Consider the following 21,637-nt stretch of genomic DNA (forward strand, 5'->3'; position numbering starts at 1 on the left):
CTATTTTTTGCCATTTGATTCACTACTATCATAGTCTTATAGAGATAGGAAGTTATACATTAAGAGTAATCCCATTACAAGCATTCAGTTGTTGCAATTAAAGCCTTCATACTCCATACGCAGCTTTAAGTATTTAAGACTCAGATTACTCAGTGACTCATATTAGAGACACTGAATAAAACCCAAAAGATACTTATTTTCCACTTAGTCGGGAATTAAGCTTCTGCCTGCAAGACAAACTACTGATTTGCCATAATCCACCATGTTGTATCTTCTGAGTGCAGACTTACCACAAGAGGCAGGTTCATCAGAGCCATCAGCACAGTCTATTCCTTGATCACAGTACCAATGAGCAGGAATACAACGTCCCGATGTACAACGAAACTCACTATTTGTGCAAGTAAGAGACACTGGAAGAAAAAACCTATGTATGACTTCTTTTCTTTCTGCTACCTTTCCAACTTGTTTTAAGTTGCTTTTGAGTCCATGTTATGCAAAAATTATTACAGTCCCCAAAAAAGAAAGAGAAAAAATTATGCTAGGAAAGAAGTCTTTTCTCAGCCTCTCTGGAAAGAGTTCATGGTACAAACTAGCTTGATATTTGTATGCAAAGAAATGGGCTTAATTTTCTCCCAGGGCATACGTATCAGCTACTAAGTAGACAGAATTTGCTCTGGAAATAGGATTGCATGCAGCAACTGTACATATGTTCTACATTTATACTTGAGATGTACGCATAGGAAAATGACCACAGTCCAATATACTCATTTCTCCAGTGCCCAAACCAGGCATAGCAGACTCAGTACTTTACAGGAAATAAAAATGTGCACTAAGGAAGTAATATCTCATGGTAGATAGTTTTCCTCATACCAATTTTTTCTTCATTTGCTAGTAGAAATCTTTTCTTAATGGCAGTGAAGAACAAACCATAACACTGAATAGTTGCAGCTCAGCATGCTGCAAGTACTGTCTGCACTTCAGCTGAGCCCCTTGATCCTGGCATGTATAGTGATTTTGACAATTTCTTCAGTAGTTACCAATACTTTGCTGTACCCTCTGATGGTTTCAAAATACCAGAAGGATTCAGTCTGGCCTTTTAACTTGCTCTTCCCTGTGCCTTTAATGATGGAAATCAAAGTTAACTATTGCTCATTAATGTCTTGAGTTTCTTTCATCTCTCATTCTCTTTTTCTCTCCCTCTTCCTTGTCCTTCACCACTTCTCAATTTAAGTAATTCAGCAGGGACATAAACAGTAGAAGGGACAAAGCACACCTTTCACAGGCAGAACAAGGCTCACTATAGCCACATATTCTAGACACATTGGTGTCCATAATAAAAGTGGCCACATTCTGGTCACAAAAATTGAATTTATATTTTAGAAAAACTGTGGCATAGTTAGTTTCCTAAAGGCATGTACCTTTAGGAAAAATAGTGAAAGCAAAAATAATCTGCTCAGCCAATACTAAAACCAAATCATCATCTGAAAACATCCATTATGTTTTATAAACTGATCCCTAATATTTTATATGGGAAAAGTACTACCTAACTTCTACCTAATAAAAATGTCCTAGAAAAGTTAATCTGGTTTGTAATGCACTTCAATACCCTAACTGGAAGCTACAATGAACAACAAATCATATGCTAAAGCATACATAACCACATGAAAGAGCTAAAATAAATTTGAGACCATATACAATTTCATTCGGTTAGAAGGAAAAATATTCTAATGTTAAAGTTATGGAAAAAGACAGCTCTCTATAATATTTAAGTGCCAAACACCTTGCAAAAAAAATAAGAAATACAGACCAGAATAAGCAAAAGGAACAATCCTCAAATGCTGTATTAAAACGCTGCAAAAATTTATCATCCTTTATATTAGATAAAAGAATAATTTAGATAATTAGGAGCTAATAGTACCATGCATATATAACTTCAGTATTTAAAAAGTAGATGTTTTGAGAACAGTTGGAGTTATATTAAAAGTAAAGAGCAGTGGAACAAATTGCAGAAGTATCAGAGAAGTAACAAAGGCCCTATTAACTTACCACAGTGAGTCGAACTCTCATCACTCATATCTCCACAGTCGTTATCACCATCACACAAATACGTTCGAGGAATGCAAATATTTGTGCTTTGACATTTTGTAAAACCAGACTGGCATGTACGCTCCGCTATAAGGAGGGAGAAAAAAAGCAAAAGTGCTGTAGAGCTATTTGATATGTAACATTGTTGAAAAGAGTCCCATGTCACTCATTTGCTGAAGTGATTCACTCATACTGCTCATGCTATATGGGAGCAGTTAAACCATTGCTTTTATTGATGGAAGTCCTGACAAAAACATGATCAAAACACCCACATGCCAATACTAGAAGATGAGGGAATGAAAATTGACATGTATTCACACTGTAATGCCTACATTTGCAACCAGCTGGTAGGGTATGACCGTGAGACCAAATACAAATGGCTAACAGATGAGGAATTGCAAATAGTCAGATTTCTCTGAGAACAAAAAAAAAACCAAGATGTTTTAAACAATGTTTTAAAAAAAATTCAGTGGGCACACAAAATGGAAAAAAAATCTAAATAAAATTTCATCAATTTCTTAAACTCCAGATATAAATTTTCACTGAAGATTTTAATCTTAGTGCATAGATGTTATTATTTTCATGAACTGCATAAGCAGTCAATATTGAACTAATCACAGTTTACATCTTAACTAAAACAAACATAACTGATAATTTTATAAGGCATATAATTTTAAACTGTGCCATTATAGGATCACAGTATACATCCTGAGGATTAAATCTAGTATAACTAATATAGCACGACACAAAGTAAAAAGCCATTGCCAAATTCCAAGCTGATCCGGCAAAAATATAAACCTTACATCCAATTTATCTGAAATAATCTTTTTGAAATCCATAGGTTTACTCACAAGAATTAACATTACATACTGCATGAGATTTGTTGCATCAAGGCAGACTACTTAAAGCAACATTTATTATGTAGTATCTTAGGATGTTCCAGAACATGATTTAGCAATTCTATTTGCTTCAAATAACACTAACAATACCTGTAATGTAAATTGAAAAAACTTTTGTCCTTTTTGCTGATTTTGTCAGATTTCTTCACACAAAACCACACTTCCCTCTTCCTTTAGTATCTAGAGAGTCAGACTCAAATAGGCACTAGGTACTAAGGCTCAACTTACGACAATTCCTCTCATCTGAGGTGCCATTATCATAACAGTTGTTTACTCCATTGCAGACATACTGAAGGGCTATACACCTTCCATTATTGCAAGTAAATTCTGTGTGGGAGTCACAGGTACGGAACAAGCAGCCAAGCTCATCACTGTTATCTCCACAGTCGTTGTAATGATCGCAGCGGTAATGATAGGGTACGCATCGCCCATTGCCACAGGTGAAAGCTGTTGGCTGACAAGTATGGAAAGCTGCAGAGAGTTAAAAAGAAAAAAAAATGTGGATAAAATATAATTGAAGTTCTCTGACAAAGTAACAAGTAAAATCACAATATTTTTACCTGCCAGGGCAAACACAGCTGCAAAACGGACTGCATGAAAAGTAAAATACATATTTGAATTAAAAAATTAGAAATTGGCTATACATGACAAAAATTCAATACTATAGTGCTTCTGGATTCTAAAGCAAACCACTAGTGATTCAGACCTCAAATCTGTGGGCAAGCAAGGGATCATTTCCAAACTACAGCCATAAGATCCATGATCATAAAGGCATAAATGTGACAGAGAATACAGAACAGGCAAGACAGTATACTCTCCAAAGCAGTTACTTCAAATGCTTACCACACACACTTTCCAATTCATCACTGCCATCACCACAATCATTGTCATTGTCGCATTTCCACCGCTCAGAGATACAGTGCCCATTAAGGCATGTGAAGAAACCAGTATCACACCTGGTACCATTATCCACAATACAGTGCTTGTTGTTATTGGCTAAATACCAGTGTCCTTCAGAAGGGCACTGACATTCTGCACCAGCTGGACCTAAATTTATGTTTGACAGTTTAAAAAAATAAAAAAGGACACAAAGAAAAGGAAACAAATTTAATATTGATGTTTTATATAGGGTTCCATGAAAGTTTTCATAGTTGTAACACTGGAAAAGGCAAAGAAATTTTCATAATTCCTGTATGATCTATTTACTTAGATGGTAGTATGGTGACTTAGCCAGACTTTTATCTCAGTTAGGCATATGCAAACCCATTAAAATCCACAAAAGTTACTTCAGAGTTCCTTAGAGGAACTGAGGTCAGAATTTGGAGTATCTTAGTATTTGCTTGTTGTCCAAATAGCTTTTTAGTGGCAGCAAGATGGTATGTGATGCTTTCAAATATCACAGCTATACCCACTGAGACTTTATTCCTCAAAATCAAAACAGGTGTTCAAAATTTCTTTCAATTGACAAACTGCTCTTCTCAAAATTAATGAGAAGTTTGAGTTGTTTTCAGGCAAGACAGATTTTTAATGGTATTTAAGATGCTACAAATGAAAACAGGCACCGAATGAGTTTTCCAAAGTCAAGGACCATAACGTCCAAAAATCTGTAACACATGAAACAGCTCTATAACACTTATGTAATAAAGAAATAGCAACCATACAGGTTTTTAAAATATATTGTAGGAAACACCTGATACAGTAAGAGTATATACTCCTAAGGTAAGCATATCCTGCAGCACTCACTTCATGTCTCATCCAAGAAAAGTTTAAACTCCAGAAAACAATGCTTTGGTTTAAGTTACAGAAACCCATAATTTTAAGTTGTGAGGATTCTCAGATACAACCCTTAGGTGTGTTGGTGAAATACCATGATCTTAAATGGCAATCATTGTGATTGCATTTTTAAATAAAATAGATATTAAAAATTTGGGAACACTAAGAAATATTTCAGCTGTCCCCATGTGCCTAGAATTGTTATAGTCTAAACTCTAATACAGGAAACAGTAATAGCTTATAGTCATCAAGCATAACAGCTTACCTGGTGCACAGATGTGACTGCAGCCACCATTGAACTGGTTGCAAGGGTTGATACACTGCTGCTGCTTACTTTTTGCCCAGACATGAATATCCATTGGTCTTTGTGGAAGATTCATGATCATTACAATCTGATCTGAACCATCATACTTATTAGCTCTATAAATGCTTCGTGTGTTCCAGTCCGTCCAATATATGTGCTGATCAAACAGTGTCATTGCAAATGGATGCAGAGCAGTGCTAACAATTACCTCACGATTTGTACCAGAGAGACTGCATCTCTCAATCTTCTGCCTACAATAACAAATAAATTATTACATTTTAAAAGAAAGAAGTCTTCTAACTTAGGTGTAAAACCATGCCCTAATTGGTCTGGCAACTGACATCCAGCATTTCAACAGTGCTCACTGCTGAAATATCTAGGATGCTGCTATGCTCCCTCACCTCCATTAACTATAGTTTGAAACAGAAAAGTGTATGTTTCATTTGACATCCTGAATTCCTCTTAAAATAGACATCCCACTACAAGTGTCTTTCCCTCCTGCATGCAGATAAATCCTGAAAACCACCTTCTCCACAGAAGATTTCATAGAGGAAGAGGCCACAGGATTTATTACATTACAGACAACACTCTTCTGATAGAGCAAAGAAGTCTGAAAAAGAACTTCTATGCTGAAGGAACCAGAAGCGAAAGGTCTGATTGCTGCAGTGGTTTCTCTGAGACCATGGGTGAATTTGAATGTTTAGAAAATTAAACTATTTTTTAAAACTTTCCTTGTGGTGGAAGAAGTACTGTGGCATAAATTCAAGGCTAGAGCTCTGTCTGGTAGGCAACAGCAAGAATATCAGGCCAAATTTCACAGGTGATAGGCATTAACCATGAGCAATGAATAGTGTAAAATGTGTAATGGGATTGTACTTTTTAAGGAAGACAGTTACTGAAGTCCTGAATTGCATGTAAGATAAACAAACTGACAGTGGGTACAAGTGCATAAAGCAGAGAACAAAATCTACCCTGTGACATAATATAACTTCTTATTGCAGAGTAGTTTCACATCAATATTAAAACTTGACATTGCACTGCTATTAAGTAACTCTAACATCCTATTATGCCAAGTACCCAATTCAACTGAAATACTGAAAATCAGTTTAGAAATTAGGAAAAATAAATAATAGAGCTATTAAAATATTAACCAAATGTAAACAAACAAGTGTCTTGTCAATACATACAGATTTGCATCAGCCCAGTACAGCTGCTGTTCTTCATAGTCCAGGGTAAGTCCATTTGGCCATACCAAGTTTGTGCTCACAACAGGTGTTCTGAAGTTTCCTCCAAGAGTAGCTCGTTCAATCTTTGCATTTGAACTCCAGTCAGTCCAGTACATATACCTGTCAATAACATGATTACATTTTCATAAAATATAACTCACAAAGCTCATTTGCTTTTGGTGGTATTTCCACCCTGGTGTCCCTCACTGAGGTGTGCAGTGCAAAACTACAGGAAAAGATCTTCTTCCTCTATTTTGGCTCACACTGACAAGGGAATCTTCTAGAGGGATCACTGGGGTCCACTGGAGGGAACTTCGGAAAACTTCTTCCAGCTCCTATGTGAATCTGCTAAAGTCAATTAATCTCTTTCTTAATTATAACACAGTATAACCAGTAATGAAATTAAAAGCACAATATAATACAGTAATGCCCCCATCCTCTCAGGAAGTGTTTTGATACTGAAACAAGGATTCTTCTGAAGCATTCAAGGAATACAACAGGAAAAGGGTTAGGGTTACAGGAAATGTCTGGCAGTCTCTGTCAGTCTAAATTGTAGTTTCACCTGCAGTCAAAACAAAGTGCAGCACATACCCTCTGCAGGGATCTAATACAATGGCTCTTGGCCGTGGCACCCGGGCGATCACTGTGCGGTTTGATCCATCCACAGCCATCGAGCTGATGGTCTGATTGAGGTAGTCACTGTAGTAAACTCTGTTGTTGATCCAGTCAAAGGCTATGCCATCTGGAGTTCCCAGGTCTTAGACACATGCAAGCAAACACACACAGGCTCAGCACGGTTTCCTGAGATACTGCAACATTCTTCATTATAATTTGGCTACATCAAAGACTTCTTTGAAATGCCATTGGTACCGCTGCAAATACATCCATTTAAAAACCTGGAGTACTAATACTTGGGACTCGGGCAGTCCTAGGTATACAATAGTGTTACAAAGACCTTTTCCTCACACAGACTGAAGTTCTGGTTGCTGTTCTTCAAGTAGCAGGAATCCTCCCTCACTCCATAATATTAATTTACTACACATAATTTTAATTTATCATGTATCATTTTATATACAGAATAATACCTATCCAGTTTTATATTTCCATTTCATTGTGATCAAGATGATATAAGAATCTCAGAAAAGGAAAAAATGAGGAAGCAAAAGGAGCATTTTATTAGACAGCTTAACTAAGTGGTCAATTTGACCTTTAGCATAAAAATCCAAGTTGAGCTAGTGTGAGGTGCTGCAGTCCATTTTTTTTAATATCTGATTACTTCATACGATAATTCAGTGCACTTACCAGATGCAATTACAGTTGGAGAGCCAATTCCTGAGTAAATACTAACATAACTTATTCTTCCAGTTCCTGAAGGATAACTTTGTGTAAAATATATTCGGTTGTTTATGCTGTCAAAATCCAGGGCCACAGCAGTCCTTAACACATTGACTGTGCGGAAGGGAGGACTGTGATTTTCAGGATCTAGGTGAATACTTCTGAGGGCATTCTCAAGAGCAAAAATTAGGTAATCATCTGTTGAAATGGAACATCTCTTGCCATCACTGCCTAGTGTTCCAAAGGCACAACCACATTTTGGTGTCTGAATGTCAGGGAGGGCAAAACAGAGGTGAGAACAACCTCCATTGTTGTCCAAACAAGGATTGTTGTTGACATCGAGCGGTGAACGTGACTGGAAATTACTGTTGTAAATTGTAACATCCCTTAGCCAATTGATATTATCTCTTATTACTGTTGGCTGATCAGTGTTGCCTGGCTGCTTGCTGGCTTGGAAGACTTTTTTCAGGTTTCGATCCACCCAGATCATGGAATTCCCGAAGATAGTGATACCATATGGAGTTGGATAGCGACTGCCATAACGTACAATTTCAACATCACCACCATCAGGCTGAATTCTTGCAATCATATCTAAGGAATCATCCACCCAGTAAACGTAGCCATTGCTGTGATCTATGGCCAACCCACGAGGTGTGACAATGCCCTCAGACACAAGAACTGTTCTGTTGGTGCAGTCAAGAAATGCACGTTCGATCTTTGGATTTTGCCCATAATCGGCCCAGAAGAGATATCTGTTTTTTGGGTCAACTACTATGTGCCTTGGCATATCTATGGTAGTTTTCAGAAGCACACGGCGATAAGTTGTGTTCAAACGCAAAACTTCTATAAAAGTCTCTGTCAGGAATGCATTTGTAAAATAAAGATTACCTGTATATAAAAAACCCCAAAACAAATCAAATCAGAAAAGCAAAAGAGAAAGTTAATATCAGCATCAATATCTGAGAAACACAAGCTGCTAAAATACCAAACCACAAAACGAATAGCCATCATAAATATGTTAGTAGTTGGAAGCAAAAGGTACTTGCCTACAATCTGATGAATTAGAAAGAAGACAGCCAAACTAACAGTAGTCAATTAATTCCTAAATCCTCATGGATTGTTATGGTTATCAGTAGTACAGTTGCCTTTTAAAACACTCAACTATGAAATCCATGTTAAGACACAGGACTGTATACAGTAACTAAATTAAATGTTTACAGCAGATGATTATCCTAAAACTCATCCCAACAAGCCTATCAATCAACTGAAGAACTTTTGCAAAGCATATATACAGTACACACATATATATATACACACACAAAACTAAAGTATTAACGGCAATTGTTGAGGAATACTTTCTGAAGAGTTAATATTTGAATTAATCTCTAATATGTTTAAATAGGACCAGGAAGTGCACATGTGGAAATTACAGTTCAAAGATAAAATATTTCTCCTGCTTTTTTTACTTTTCATTATAATATTCATACATAGAAATCTGAGGGTAGATAATTTTCTTATTTATGATGTCATGAGACAGGTTTTGTGCATTCTTCTCTTGTTCATGTTTTCACAATGGTAGTACACAGCTACTTAGAAATGTACAGACAAGAGAGGTCTAAGACAAATATTAAAGCATCAGGAGAGAAAAGGCTCTATACATCTACTCTGATAAACTTTCATCTTTACACATATATATAAAACGTAAGAGCCATTCATTACTTCCTCTTATTTTAAAATCAGTGCATTAAACCACAAGTTAGTTAGTACTTCCATTCAAAAGAGTTCCATTAGAATCTGTTTATGTTAGCCTAAAAATTTTATAATATGTAAAGAATAACATTCTCCTAAATTCAGCTGTGCTTACCTGCTACCCAGTCAATTGCAATGCCACGAATCCCATTTCGTCCTATTCCATTTGTAACAACATTTCTAAAATAAGAACCATCAGGTTTAATTTTACGTATTGCATTCTGAGAAGAAACTGTGCTACTGAAGTCACACCAGTAGATAAAACCAGAAGGCATGTGAACATCCACATGAAGTGCATTTCGTCCTGAAATATTTTGAAAAGTATGAATTAATGATTTTTTATATAAACAAACTTGCTTAAAACCTGTGCTGTGCCAGAAAGGAATGCCAAAATACTAGGCATGACAAGATTTTTTCCTATTATAATATTCACATACCTCTTCCTGCTAGTGGTACCATGGCTTCAGAGTGATCTGATGTCTCTAAACTAAATCCTTTAATTGCAGAGAGCATAGAAACAATTACAAATGAACTGTATGGGGAACAGGTTCTGTTATCAGGATTTAGCTGAAAGCCAGTAGCACAGGCACAGGAGAATAATCCACCAGTCACAGGCAGGCAAAGCTGCTGGCAAACTCCAATATTATTACTGCAGCCATTTGAGGAACCAGCAGAATCTGCAAAAGACATACATTGTAAAACAAAAATCTCAACTGTATCATCACAAACACCCATGGACATATACCCACATTCATACACTTGTATAGTCTTAACAATCAGGTGAAAAAATAAAGATCCTAATTGTGGGAGTGTGTTTTTGTTTGGTTTAGTCCGGGTCTCCCCTCAGGTTTTGTACTTTTGTATTTACCCAGTTTGTACCCTCCCAGTTCTCTGTCAATTACCCTACTTCCCTCCTTTGTCTCCTCCCTAGCCCTTGCCAATCGTGCTGGCACCCCTCCCAGGCTTCTAGAAAGCTCTGGCTGGGGCGTCGTGTGACTGGCCAGGGGAACAAGGTCCCTCCCTTCCTCTCCCATGGTTGGTTCCCTTATGCGCCTTTCATCCTGTTCACCACACCCTCCCCTCCTCCAATTGGTTATTCCTTTGATCCCTCCCTTGTTACCACCCTCCCATAAAACCTCCTGCAAGTGCCTTCTGAGCTCACTCAGAGCTGGGCATTCCTGGGAGGTGGGGTCTCGTGTCGAGGGGCTCAATAAACTTCCAGATGCCACCCAGATCTGAGTCTGCCTCCTCCCTCCACCGCCTGCCTCCATCACAGCGGTCCTGTGGAAGGACCCATGAGCCAGACCTCTGGTCTCCCGGAGTCCGGAGGCTGGCCCCCGCAGCCTGCTGCGTCCAGAGCTGACCGGGCTGAGTGGGATCCGCTCCAAGGGGACGCAGGGGCACCTAATCATTATACATTTTAGCGCAGATGTATTAGCAATGGGTTTGCTGGTCTCTTGTCATTGAAGATCAATGGGGCCACGAATCAGATAAAACTTGAAGCTAAAGTAACAAATTTTCTGAGTCAACACTACTTTAGTAAAACTACATGAGCCAATAGATGCCTTAATTAGATGGTGGAGCATCTCTTTACCAAAACCAGGCAAAATGCTTCTGACACTTTCCCTGAAAGCCAAACCAAAGCATTTCCTTTGAAAGAGTATACATTCTATGTCTAAGGGAAGTTCAAGTTTTTGCAAGGTGAATATCCTGAAACCTCTCTCTAGCAAATACTCACTGTCTCTATAATACACACGTAGGCTCTTCAATCTTGGGACGTTATCTCTCAGTACTACTTTGTTTGCGCCGGTGGCCTTGTCAACCCGTTCAATCACTTCATAATCTCGATCAGTATAGTACAGAAAGGTACCATACACAGCAACTCCCCAGGGATGAGAAAGATGAACCACCAGAGTCACACGATTTGTACCATCCACATTGCCTCTCTCAATCTAAGAAATCAGTTTAAAGAATATGATTACATTTCTTATAATAACAGTTCAATGTTATAATACAAAACTAAAATGCAACACACGCTACTAAAATCTCTTTTGTGCATGAAATCTTTATGTACAAGGTAGGAAGGAAAGGGCAGGCAGCGTGTGATTTCTGATCTTGTATTTTTGACGGTATTTAATAACAACAGCTATCCAGATTTTGCTTAGTCCTGTAACTCCCAATTATAAGAGAAAACTGAAGTAATAGAATCACTCATGTGAACCATAGATGCAGAAACAGGTAAAGAAGCAATTATTAAAAAAAGCCTCCTACCATTCCTGTGCTTGTGACAGCCCAGTACAATTTTTGTTCCTTAATGTCAATGGTAAGGAACTCTACATGGTCCAGGTTGCCAGTGAAGAGGGTTTGTATGCCTGAGCCATCCATGTTTGCACTGGCAATCTTTGCTGGAACTCCACTGTCAGTTCCCTGGTCTGTCCAGTACAACTTCCTGTAACAGACATCAGATATGTTAGCAAAACTGCCAAGAGAAATCAGCGGACCAGAGTCACTTGAGCATATGCTTAAAACCAATTCCTTTGTCAGACAAATACTTCAGCCCATGCTGAACAGAGCTCATGTTGAATCAAACCACAGTGAAAAAGAACTTATTTGAAAAAGAGAAAAATGCTTGTTCTCTCAAGAGAAGAATGCCTCTTAAATAATTTTTAGAAACCCATAACCTCGCCTATATCGTCCCGCTATAACATCAGCAGGTAAACACACTAGAGTATTATGACTATAACAAAAAAGGAGGAGAATAATAATTCTGTTTCACAGATGGCTGCAACATTTCAGAGTGGGTGTGGTTTCAATTTTCAATTAAAACTACGAAGTCAGAAAAAAATCTATATGAAACAGAAAAAAGGCAAATTGTTTTTAGGAGCAAGCAGCAAAATTATATTTAGTTCTTTTTATCATGTGACATTTTTCCCATGTAATGTGTGTTTCTACTATAGATAGGCTCAAGTCAGACATCACAAGATATTTTACAGAAAGACTTTGGAGTTCCCTTTATTCTGGGTTCCCATTTCTCAGGCATCTTTTCACAATCATAATATTCTGAGATTCTTTTTGATTAAAAAATGGTACTATACAAGGATATAGTAAACTAAGGAGAATGAACATCTATACAATAATTTAGGAAGCTATGCAATTATTTTTTACCGCTTAAAAAGAGTAAATAAATTCTGCACCAATATGAAACAAACAAAACAATGTCAAATCCAGGATGAAATTTGAAAACCCTGAAAAATTAAGAAAAATACGGAGAATACACTCATGAGCAAATACAACAGCAGTTTTGGAAACTTACCCTCTTGCTGGATCAACTGCCAAACCAATCGGTGTGCCAGCTCCCAGAGAGGTGCCATCATTGGTAATCAGTGTTTTCCTGTACATTATGTCACCATGCAGCTTCAGGACCTATGCAAACACTGAAGTGATCAGACCATGCAATGTAGAACTTATGGTACATTTTCAATTTACAGGAATGAAGCCTAAATCAACAGGGAATTGAAATTCAGAAGACTTTCTCAAATACCATGAAGAAAAAGCACATTGTTCTGTACTCTAACCATCGCCCTTCTCTAACATGCACCCCTTGAAGGAGCTGCTTGCAGCTCAGAACCTGCCTACAAGAAAGGATCCTAGCTATAAAAATAGTTAATCTCTCAGTCTCCATAATATCTTCAAGGCCTGAATGGGTTGATGAAATTCTGATTTAGGAAGGATACCATTTCATTTGCTCAAATTAGCTGCCTTTTAATTTAATAGTTGGCATTTCTATTTTGGAACAAGAACACTAATGACTGGGCTTATTCACAATCATTACTGTATTATATATTACTAATCCTCCAATTCCCTACACTGAATGACAATTTTATCCTTCACATACCATGAGACTTCTTGCCTCCAGAAAGCTACATAATATGTTATCAAAGCATTTGGGAATGGATCTCACTGCATTCAATGGCAACATTCCTTTATTATCACAGGCATTGGGATCATTGATTTGAAGTGAGGATAGTAACAATAGCAACTCTAGTCATTAGAGATGTTGGGCGTTAAATACTGGAAGCCAAATGAGTTTTAGGGGGAAAAAAAATAGAGATTTATACAAAAATAAAGTTTGCAGAATATATTGCTTTCAATCTTTCTAGCTATGTTCAAATTTAAGTTTCTGTTCAAGTTTGTAAAGTATTTTTCTACAGACAGATTGCACTTTAAAATAAATCTAATTTAAGTTTTTCACCAAATAAATATTACTAATTCCAATCTGTATACATAGCATTGAAAAATCTAGGCTCTTATTTTCCAATTGTCCCTCTCAAATAATTACCTCAATTGATTGTGTCCCCGGGTTACTGTAATACAGATTTGCAGACATCCAGTCCAATGCTAGACCAGTAGGAGCACCAATAACAGCTGCTGGAGCAAAAACTGTCCTGTTGGCTCCATCTGACCTCACTCTGTGAATTTCACCCTTGGAAAAAAAATAACAAAAGTGAAAAAAATGTCAAGAGCAGAAAACACTCTTCTATTCCAACTACATGAACACTTTTATACTGCAATCTTTTCTAACACTAGCCCAGTTCAAGGAGGGAGAAGGCAGAGGCAGAGATAGAGCAGAACCAGGAGTAAAAAGTGGAGCACATGTTGCAGTTGCCATCTAAGAGAAGGAACAAGGTAGAGTCAACTTTTAGAAAAGGATGCAGTGATCATTCCATGTATATTCTTAATTCCTTTGTTACCATGATATCAGTATGCCGTCTAAATATCTCAGTACAGAATTGAAAATCATGCTTCAAAAAGCAATCAGCATCTCAGCAAAAATCTGAACAAGAACTCCAGACAAAGCTTACTGCTGTCTCAAATAACTAAAATTTCTTAGACAGAAGTAGAGTGCTTCTTGCTGAATCCTAACAACATGGTGCTATTTGCAAATTAACCTGTCCTTGAATCCCCAGGCCTTCAGAAAAAAAAGTAGGAAAACGGGATAATTTTTGGTACTCTTTTTACCCTACTTTGAGAGGGTATTGCCTATTATTGAAATTTACAATTAATAATCTATGGAACAGGACAGTTAAAGATAATAAAATGTTGGAAGTGTTTTTCAAGTAGAATACGGGGGGATTTTTATCTCTCTTTCCTGACTTTGCTTCAGACAGGGTGAACAAGCTGATGCATGTACACTTGAACTCTGCAGCTTCAAATGATGCCACCACTGGAAGTGAGATTACAGCAACTATGAAAGTGTAGACAAATCCCAAGAAAAGCCAAACATGCAAGGATGGAGGAGGATGGATGGAGGCAAAATGTGGTGTTAAGGAAGAGGCCTTGAGGTAATAGACAAGCACTACAATTAAGAAAGTAGGCAAATATGCTTCTGTCATTAGAAACCAGGGAAATATCTTTTTTTCAGAGAGCAATCCATGACTGACACAGGTGTCTCAGCCCTTTTTAGGAGAAACAGAAGCCTGAGGCGTGCAGGTCAGGGATACAGTTAGAGGGCACAGCCTATAGTCACACATTTGTCAGGCTTTGTCAAGACCCACCTAAAGTAGAGCTAACACCTAACCCTTGGCCTGTGAAGGCACCTGCATTTCACTTGTCAGGATTTAACTTGCTGTTAATGTATGTATCAGCCCCTGACCTCCACCATTATTGTATATGCCAGCTGTATCTGCTGGCTGAGATCTGTCAAGAATATTTTCTCAGACTGCAGGGAAGATGAAACAGATTATCAAGTATGTAAGTAGCTTCTTGGGCAAAGGTTACCTTAAAAAGGTCTATTTAAATACTTCATTGAACTAAACATTCTAACTTTAAAAGAACAAATAATTAAACAAATTGTAATTTCTTTATGAGCGGCACAGAATACAATATAAAATTAGTCATTTTAAAAATTGTATTTACTTCAAAGCTGCAAAATGTAAAGAAAGCAGGTTGGGGAAAAAAGCAAAAATCTTGTGTGGATGAAACATAACAAGTTTGTGTGAATTGTTTCTGTCAAAACATAATTACGGAAATCTCCTTATCTACCATCATACTTCTCCGAGACCTAATTACTGCTTTTCTTGACAAAAAGAACTGCTTTTAAGTTTCCAAGAGTGAAGAGATATTGCAGAATCAGAAGTTTCCTATCACATCTGTCTCACACACTGCCATAGATTTTTTCTTTTGAAGTGTCCATCCTCCAAAAATTATGGCGTTTTTTTGTTGGTTTGGGGTTTTTTTTGTGACAAGCTAGCCTTATGGAACACATATCATTTCTTGATATGTGTTCATGTCCAGCAATAAAAGCACTTAAACAATTATAATTACCTATTAAAAATTAGTTCAAATTAGTTTTTAAATCTATAAGCCTCATATGTACTACCTGGAAATTACTCTGAGTTTGCAACCATTTTCTGTTTAAAGAAAAAGATGTCTCGCTCTATGATGTTACTTCATTAAGTGCTTAGATTAGAGGCACATACATTCAAACTAATGTTAAGTGTCACTGTGTCCAATGTACTGCTCCCATGGAGAAGTGTTCTGGCTGTGTTTGCAGAATTGAGTCTTAAGTCGACAGAGGACAGAGAGTAGAGTATAGCACAGCGGGGCTGAGAGTATGGGTCTGTCAGTGCTCTCCAATATTTCCTGTTCACATCTCTGAGGCAGAAAAAACATTAATCAGATGTTTCTGCTGACAAAAATAAGAACTACCTTACAAAAGAGATGAAGCTTCCTTACTTGTCCTAGGAGAAAAACCAATCAAAAAAAACCCCCAAAAAACCAACCCACAACAACAAAAAACCCACCACTTCATTCCTTTCTATTTATCAAAATTCTTATCAGCAAGCTCTCTAATATATTTCAGTCTTAAACACTCCTTAAAAATAAAGAAAACTTTTTTTTAATTTAGTGCACATTTTGAACACAAATACTAACTTACTGGATTTTCAACCCAATAAATCATCTGTTCAGAGTCATCGAAGTCAACATCAACACCATTTTGAACTCCTGCTATTGGAACCATAGCATCATTTGTCTTTTCCTCAGGGTTCAGAGAAATTCCGTAAATTATATTATCTCTTACAGCAATAAGGAAAGGGTGTTCAACTGTGAAAACAGAGAGTAATTCAGAGTTGCTTCTGGTCAAGAAAATGGCATTATGATATGTTTTCCCCTCCCACCCAAAAGTTCCCTGATGCTGAGAATGGTTCAGTACTACCAGCGATGTTTTGAAACCAGTTACAAAGAAGTTTTTTCCCTCACTAGGAATGATGTAATCAGTTATTGAAACTGTTGTAACATTTTAAGTTTCAGCAGCATGCAATCACAATACAAATTCTGAGCAGAAGGAAGTAAATAAGGCAGGATCACTCACTGCTAGACAAGAGAAAAAGGATATTTGTGCAGCTGCTCTAAGCTGTTTTTTCAAATCTCTGAGAAGGGGAACCAGGCAAAGCTCTGAGGATTCTGCAGGACCTGCCTGTAATGGGTTCTAATGCCTGTTAAGCAGGACACAAGCAAAGAACAATGTCACAGCAGCAGCTGCTGATCATTATTATTAAATGTAACTGCAGCACTGTTTTCTTGTTTTATCCCTAAGGGAGCAGACATACTCCCTTATGGTATATATACTTTTAGGTAAACTTGTGCCCGTATGCTTAAATCTTATTAACAAAGGGCAGCTCATCAGGTGATCTGAGAAAATGCATCAGAGAGCTGCAGAGTGAGGGTCAGCAACTACATTTCTCATCTGCTAGGGAGGAGGGGAAGAGAATCTCCTGAACAGGGATTCCCCTCTCCCTTGTGCTTTGCTCTTTGGAGAACAAATTCTAGCCTCTTCTTCCCGTAGGCACAAGCTACCACTGAACAGGGAACTGGGCTGTTGTAGCAGTAACCCATTTCCTTTTTTATAATAGATCAAAGACTTGGTTGGTTTAGTTTTGATTTTCTTTACTGGCTGCTTAATGCATTTATATAAATTTTGCAGTAAAAATTTTGACATAAAAAGCCACTAAACACAGCATCACTGCACCTCTCAAAAGGTATTCTCCATACTTCTCTCTGGCTGCTAGAAGTATTTGTCAAATTTAACTCGCTACTTCAAGTTTTACACCTATGCAAGTCTACACAGCCTGATTACTCCTCATTCTTATGACAGAAAACAGAGCAAATTTGCTGGGCTATAGAGATATAAAAACCTGTGTAGGTTCATCAGATTGGCATTAATATAACTTCTGCAATTCTTAAACTTCATACAATTTACATGACAAATAATAATCAATATAAAATTAATGTGTTGTTATATTAAATATGCACATGTGCCATGTTAATACAATATTTTAATATACACAAATTCTGTTGTTTCCAAGCCAGCTTGCTACATTACCATCTTTTATATCAACCTGAAATGCAACTTAAAATAAAATAAGCACAAAGGCAAGCTTTCTTCATCTTATATAAAGCTAAAAATGGTGCAATCCTAGAATCAATGCCTTTCCATCCACATGAAGTTGGTAGTATTTAACAAGCAAACAAAGTAGGCAGAGATCAGCAATATTGTTGTTTGTAGAGACACTGGGCAATCAAATGCATGCAGCTCAGTTTAATCTTACTTCTGAAAGATTGTGCTGGCCTATTAAAGTAAACAGTGACAGCAAGGATAACAGTAAAGATTAGCACGGAAACGGCAAATGCGTATTCATGTGTAATCATGGAATCATAAAATGGCCTGGGTTGGAAGGGTCCTTAAAGATCCAATTCCAACCTAGTTCCAACCTTTCTGCCATTGGCAGCAACATTAATCATTAGCAATTATTAAAATATTTTACAGTGAAAAGAATAAGTATATTTTTTATAACTTTTTCTGGTGTGCTGACCTTCAGCAAACACATCTTTTTAAATTACCCAAATCTGTAGATGTTTTCTACATACTGTTTTAACTCTATAAAATACATCTAAATAGAAAAAAATAAGTCCATATAGTTCAAAAGAATTGGGCTTCACAGAAAGATATTTCTACTTCTCTCTCAATTATGTCAATAAAAGGGCCACAGTTGTACCTAAGCAGACACAGGGAAATTTGCAACACGTGAAAAGAAAAGATAAGAAAAGTCAAGAGCTCAATTCAGGGACAGAATTGGGTCAACCTCTACATGTGCATGTGCTTCATCACTGGCATGCTCCATTTCTTCCATCATGATCCCTCTATAAACCTGCACATAATCTAACAAGTGCAGATTTCTAAAAGAATCCCTCTTTTTTGTAATAGCTTAAATAAATTCACACTTCATTTCAGATTATATAAATTGGTAATTCCCTTGCTGCTGACTAAGAAAAATGTGAATGCAATACAGCCCTTTAAATAGCACACTGCTAAGTATCAAGCAGGAAAAGAACGTGATACTGGCCTTTAACATTTAGACAGTTTTAAAAGTCTTAAAAGAAAAGGATTTTTTGACTGACAGATTTCTAGTGTTAGCTCATCCCAAAGATAATTTCTACTTAAATTTCAGTGATTTGAAGCTTCCTGTATAGGCAGGCACCAAAGCACACTTAATATCTGTACAATTGATGGAAAAATTAATGATGAATGTTTCATCTGAAAAAAGCAATGTGGTCAAATTTCTAGTCACAAATTGCCTACCACTAATTTTTGTGACTTCTTTTTAAATGAATGGGCTAAATGACTTCTACAAATCACTGAGATCTGTGGACTATCCAAAGAAAATTCAGTGGTATTTTTTGATATGAAGTTGTTTACAAAAGTTAGTTCTATTACAGCTGCATCACATATAATCACATGTAATTTTATGCCGTGTTTCCAGACCTTCTGCATTTGGCACCTTCTGCTTTTTTACACTGGAGAGGGAAAAAGCTGAAGATGAGAAATCTTGATCTGAATTCTAAAATGCATTAGTTCTGATAGGCTGAAGAGAGTGATAAGTAAGAGGAAGAACATCTTGCCTCATTAGAGGAAATCAAAAGATCATTAATTACTTCTTAGCAAAATACAGGCTGAGAGAGAGTGTGATAGTCACCTCAAATATAGACAAAACAAAACATACCAGTGCTGAAGGAGAACTACTGATGCTATTTATCCTGATGGACAAAAATGTCATCAGAAATGGGCATAAAATGGGGAAGGACTATATCTGAACAGAAAATTAGGTTTTCAAATATCAAAATTGTGAGGTTCAGTGATTTTAGGCGCAAGAACCCAGATTAATCTAGAACTGGAGCTTGACTGGTAAAAGGTTACATATGATGTGCAGTCGAGGGCAACAAAGAAACAAACTTCAGTGACCAAGTAAGTCCCTTCCAGTCCTGCATCCTGACATTCTTACAATTAGAATCCCTGTTTCCAAGCTGAATACTTACAATGAACACAAGAATCTGCCAGACTGTTTTCATTTTTAACTGATACTAAGCTCCTTCCATATGCATTCCAACAGCCAAACATTCCATGTGGTGAGAAATTTTAAAATGTGGCTTCTTTAAAATGCTTGTAAGAAAATTGATTTCACCCATTTTCTCCAAATGAAGCATCTGAATCTCTGATTCAGTTCTTTCCCAAACCTGTCTCCAAACCATTAGGCCAAGTATATTCCATGTGTCCTAAATGAAGTCTGTCTGGAGTGGCCCAAACTGATTTCATGAGCAGCAGCCCACAGAAGTATGCTTTTTGCCTGGGAGAGGGATGGATTTGACAATATCAGTTCTTTTTTATCATCACATTATTACTGCCCTACCTCTCATGCAGTTCCTGTTATCAGGAGAGAGGATCCATCCTGAAGGGCAAGCACAGGAAAAAAAAAGTGGTCCAGATGAAGAAAGTAAGCAGAGGTGGCTACAGGGGGATGATGCACAGGAGTTAACACCTGAAAATAAAAAGGAACTATTAGCAACTATAACAATATGAGCAACTAGAGAGAATATTCTGTCTCATTGCTACTGATAACATCAACCCAGAATCAAGACAGCTTTGCTATTTCTTTAAAATTAAAATAATGGAATTATTTCTAAGAACTGCAAGCAATACAATACACTTGTAACAGAATACAGTTTTCCATGCAAACCCAGTATCATTATCATAGTGATCTTTTCAACTTTTATGCATCATAACAAAATCTTTCAAACTCCATTTCACACTTTTCTTAACTACATGAGGAAACATGTGGCATTTGCAGTCCTTGATTGCAATAATCCTTCGAGATCGGGGATTTAAATTATTTGCTGAAACTTCTTGGAGAAACTAAAGAGAAAATAGTTGCAATGTCTTTTTCAAAGATAGTGGGAGTTCAATGCCAAATTTCTTAGATCATTTTGCAACTGTCAATCTAAAGTTGTAAAATGTAAAAAAACAGACATTGAAGGTCTCTCCCGACTGCTATTATTACTATACATGAAAATTCAACCTAGATCACTTCCACAAAATTGCTGCTAAAGAAGATTTTTCAGAATGAGTAATCTTCATAGAAAACAAAAATCAGGTTTTGAGTATATCCTTAGCAATTGCAGAAGACCTAATTCTAAAAAGCTTGGAAGTTCCAGGAATTTACACAATTGTTACCAAGATAAAAACTAACAAGAACTGGAAACAAACTAACATAACAATTAAATAATGGCATAAACTCAGAACTCAAACTCTAAGAAAATTGTTCATGTCATCAGTAAAAAGAATCTAAACTCTGGTTAGTGTAAGATCTAATGATTTACAAAAAAAGGAGAGGGGATGACAGTAGATGACTGCATCTGAAATTTCAATCAGCAAGTAATTATTTCTTCATTAGTCAACATCGTTTTGCTACTCTGCTAGTGCTCTATTCCTCCTTTTCCATCTGGCCACATAAAGTACAATAGAATAATTCAAAATGAAAAATTATGAATGTACTAAATACAATGAAGAAAAAGAAAAAAATTTCTCAACCAGTGATACAAAGTTTTTTAAACCTTGGGTTGTAAAATAAAACCTCTCAAACCATAATTATGATGCATAAATTAATGCTACACTCTTCTAACTGATCAATTTGCTGGGAGAATGCTAGATGAGTTTAGTTCTGAACATGACTGAGGAAGGTTTTGTTCCGAAACAAATGCAGCACTGAAAGTACTAGTGCCTAACTCAGATGCAAGTCTCCACCCTCCCTGGCATGGGGGTGTCTTTCAAGGAACAAAAACAAAAGGTCTTTTTAATATTTATTACTTGGAAACACTCCATACACAAGAAATATAACTAAAGCTGAAAGATAATATTTTTATCAATATACTTC

At 36.9% G+C, this 21,637-nt stretch overlaps 1 protein-coding gene across 5 annotated transcripts in view; it reads right to left on the minus strand.

The window, feature by feature from the left end:
• The window catches only part of LRP2 (LDL receptor related protein 2), a 118,675-nt gene that overhangs the window by 39,122 nt on the left and 57,916 nt on the right, over nucleotides 1–21,637 (minus strand). For 3 of the 5 annotated variants that reach the window (XM_042041131.1, XM_042041129.1, XM_042041130.1), the window contains exons 32-48: nucleotides 20,117–20,245; nucleotides 16,309–16,475; nucleotides 13,711–13,854; nucleotides 12,685–12,794; nucleotides 11,643–11,820; nucleotides 11,110–11,323; nucleotides 9,809–10,048; nucleotides 9,487–9,675; nucleotides 7,590–8,510; nucleotides 6,879–7,044; nucleotides 6,249–6,407; nucleotides 5,023–5,312; nucleotides 3,828–4,031; nucleotides 3,545–3,574; nucleotides 3,213–3,455; nucleotides 2,047–2,172; nucleotides 291–410 (exon numbers count right to left, since the gene is read on the minus strand). In XM_042041131.1, coding sequence (XP_041897065.1) covers nucleotides 291–410; nucleotides 2,047–2,172; nucleotides 3,213–3,455; nucleotides 3,545–3,574; nucleotides 3,828–4,031; nucleotides 5,023–5,312; nucleotides 6,249–6,407; nucleotides 6,879–7,044; nucleotides 7,590–8,510; nucleotides 9,487–9,675; nucleotides 9,809–10,048; nucleotides 11,110–11,323; nucleotides 11,643–11,820; nucleotides 12,685–12,794; nucleotides 13,711–13,854; nucleotides 16,309–16,475; nucleotides 20,117–20,245 — 3,630 coding nt within the window. The remainder of the gene's footprint in view (nucleotides 1–290; nucleotides 411–2,046; nucleotides 2,173–3,212; nucleotides 3,456–3,544; nucleotides 3,575–3,827; nucleotides 4,032–5,022; nucleotides 5,313–6,248; nucleotides 6,408–6,878; nucleotides 7,045–7,589; nucleotides 8,511–9,486; nucleotides 9,676–9,808; nucleotides 10,049–11,109; nucleotides 11,324–11,642; nucleotides 11,821–12,684; nucleotides 12,795–13,710; nucleotides 13,855–16,308; nucleotides 16,476–20,116; nucleotides 20,246–21,637) is intronic. The other 2 variants (XM_042041133.1, XM_042041132.1) reach the window with 1 other exon arrangement.

The sequence above is a fragment of the Corvus kubaryi genome, unplaced genomic scaffold, assembly GCF_017639235.1.
Source record: "Corvus kubaryi isolate FWS band 111438036 unplaced genomic scaffold, C.kubaryi_AGA036_p1.0 37396, whole genome shotgun sequence".
NCBI classification, from domain to species: Eukaryota; Metazoa; Chordata; class Aves; order Passeriformes; family Corvidae; genus Corvus; species Corvus kubaryi.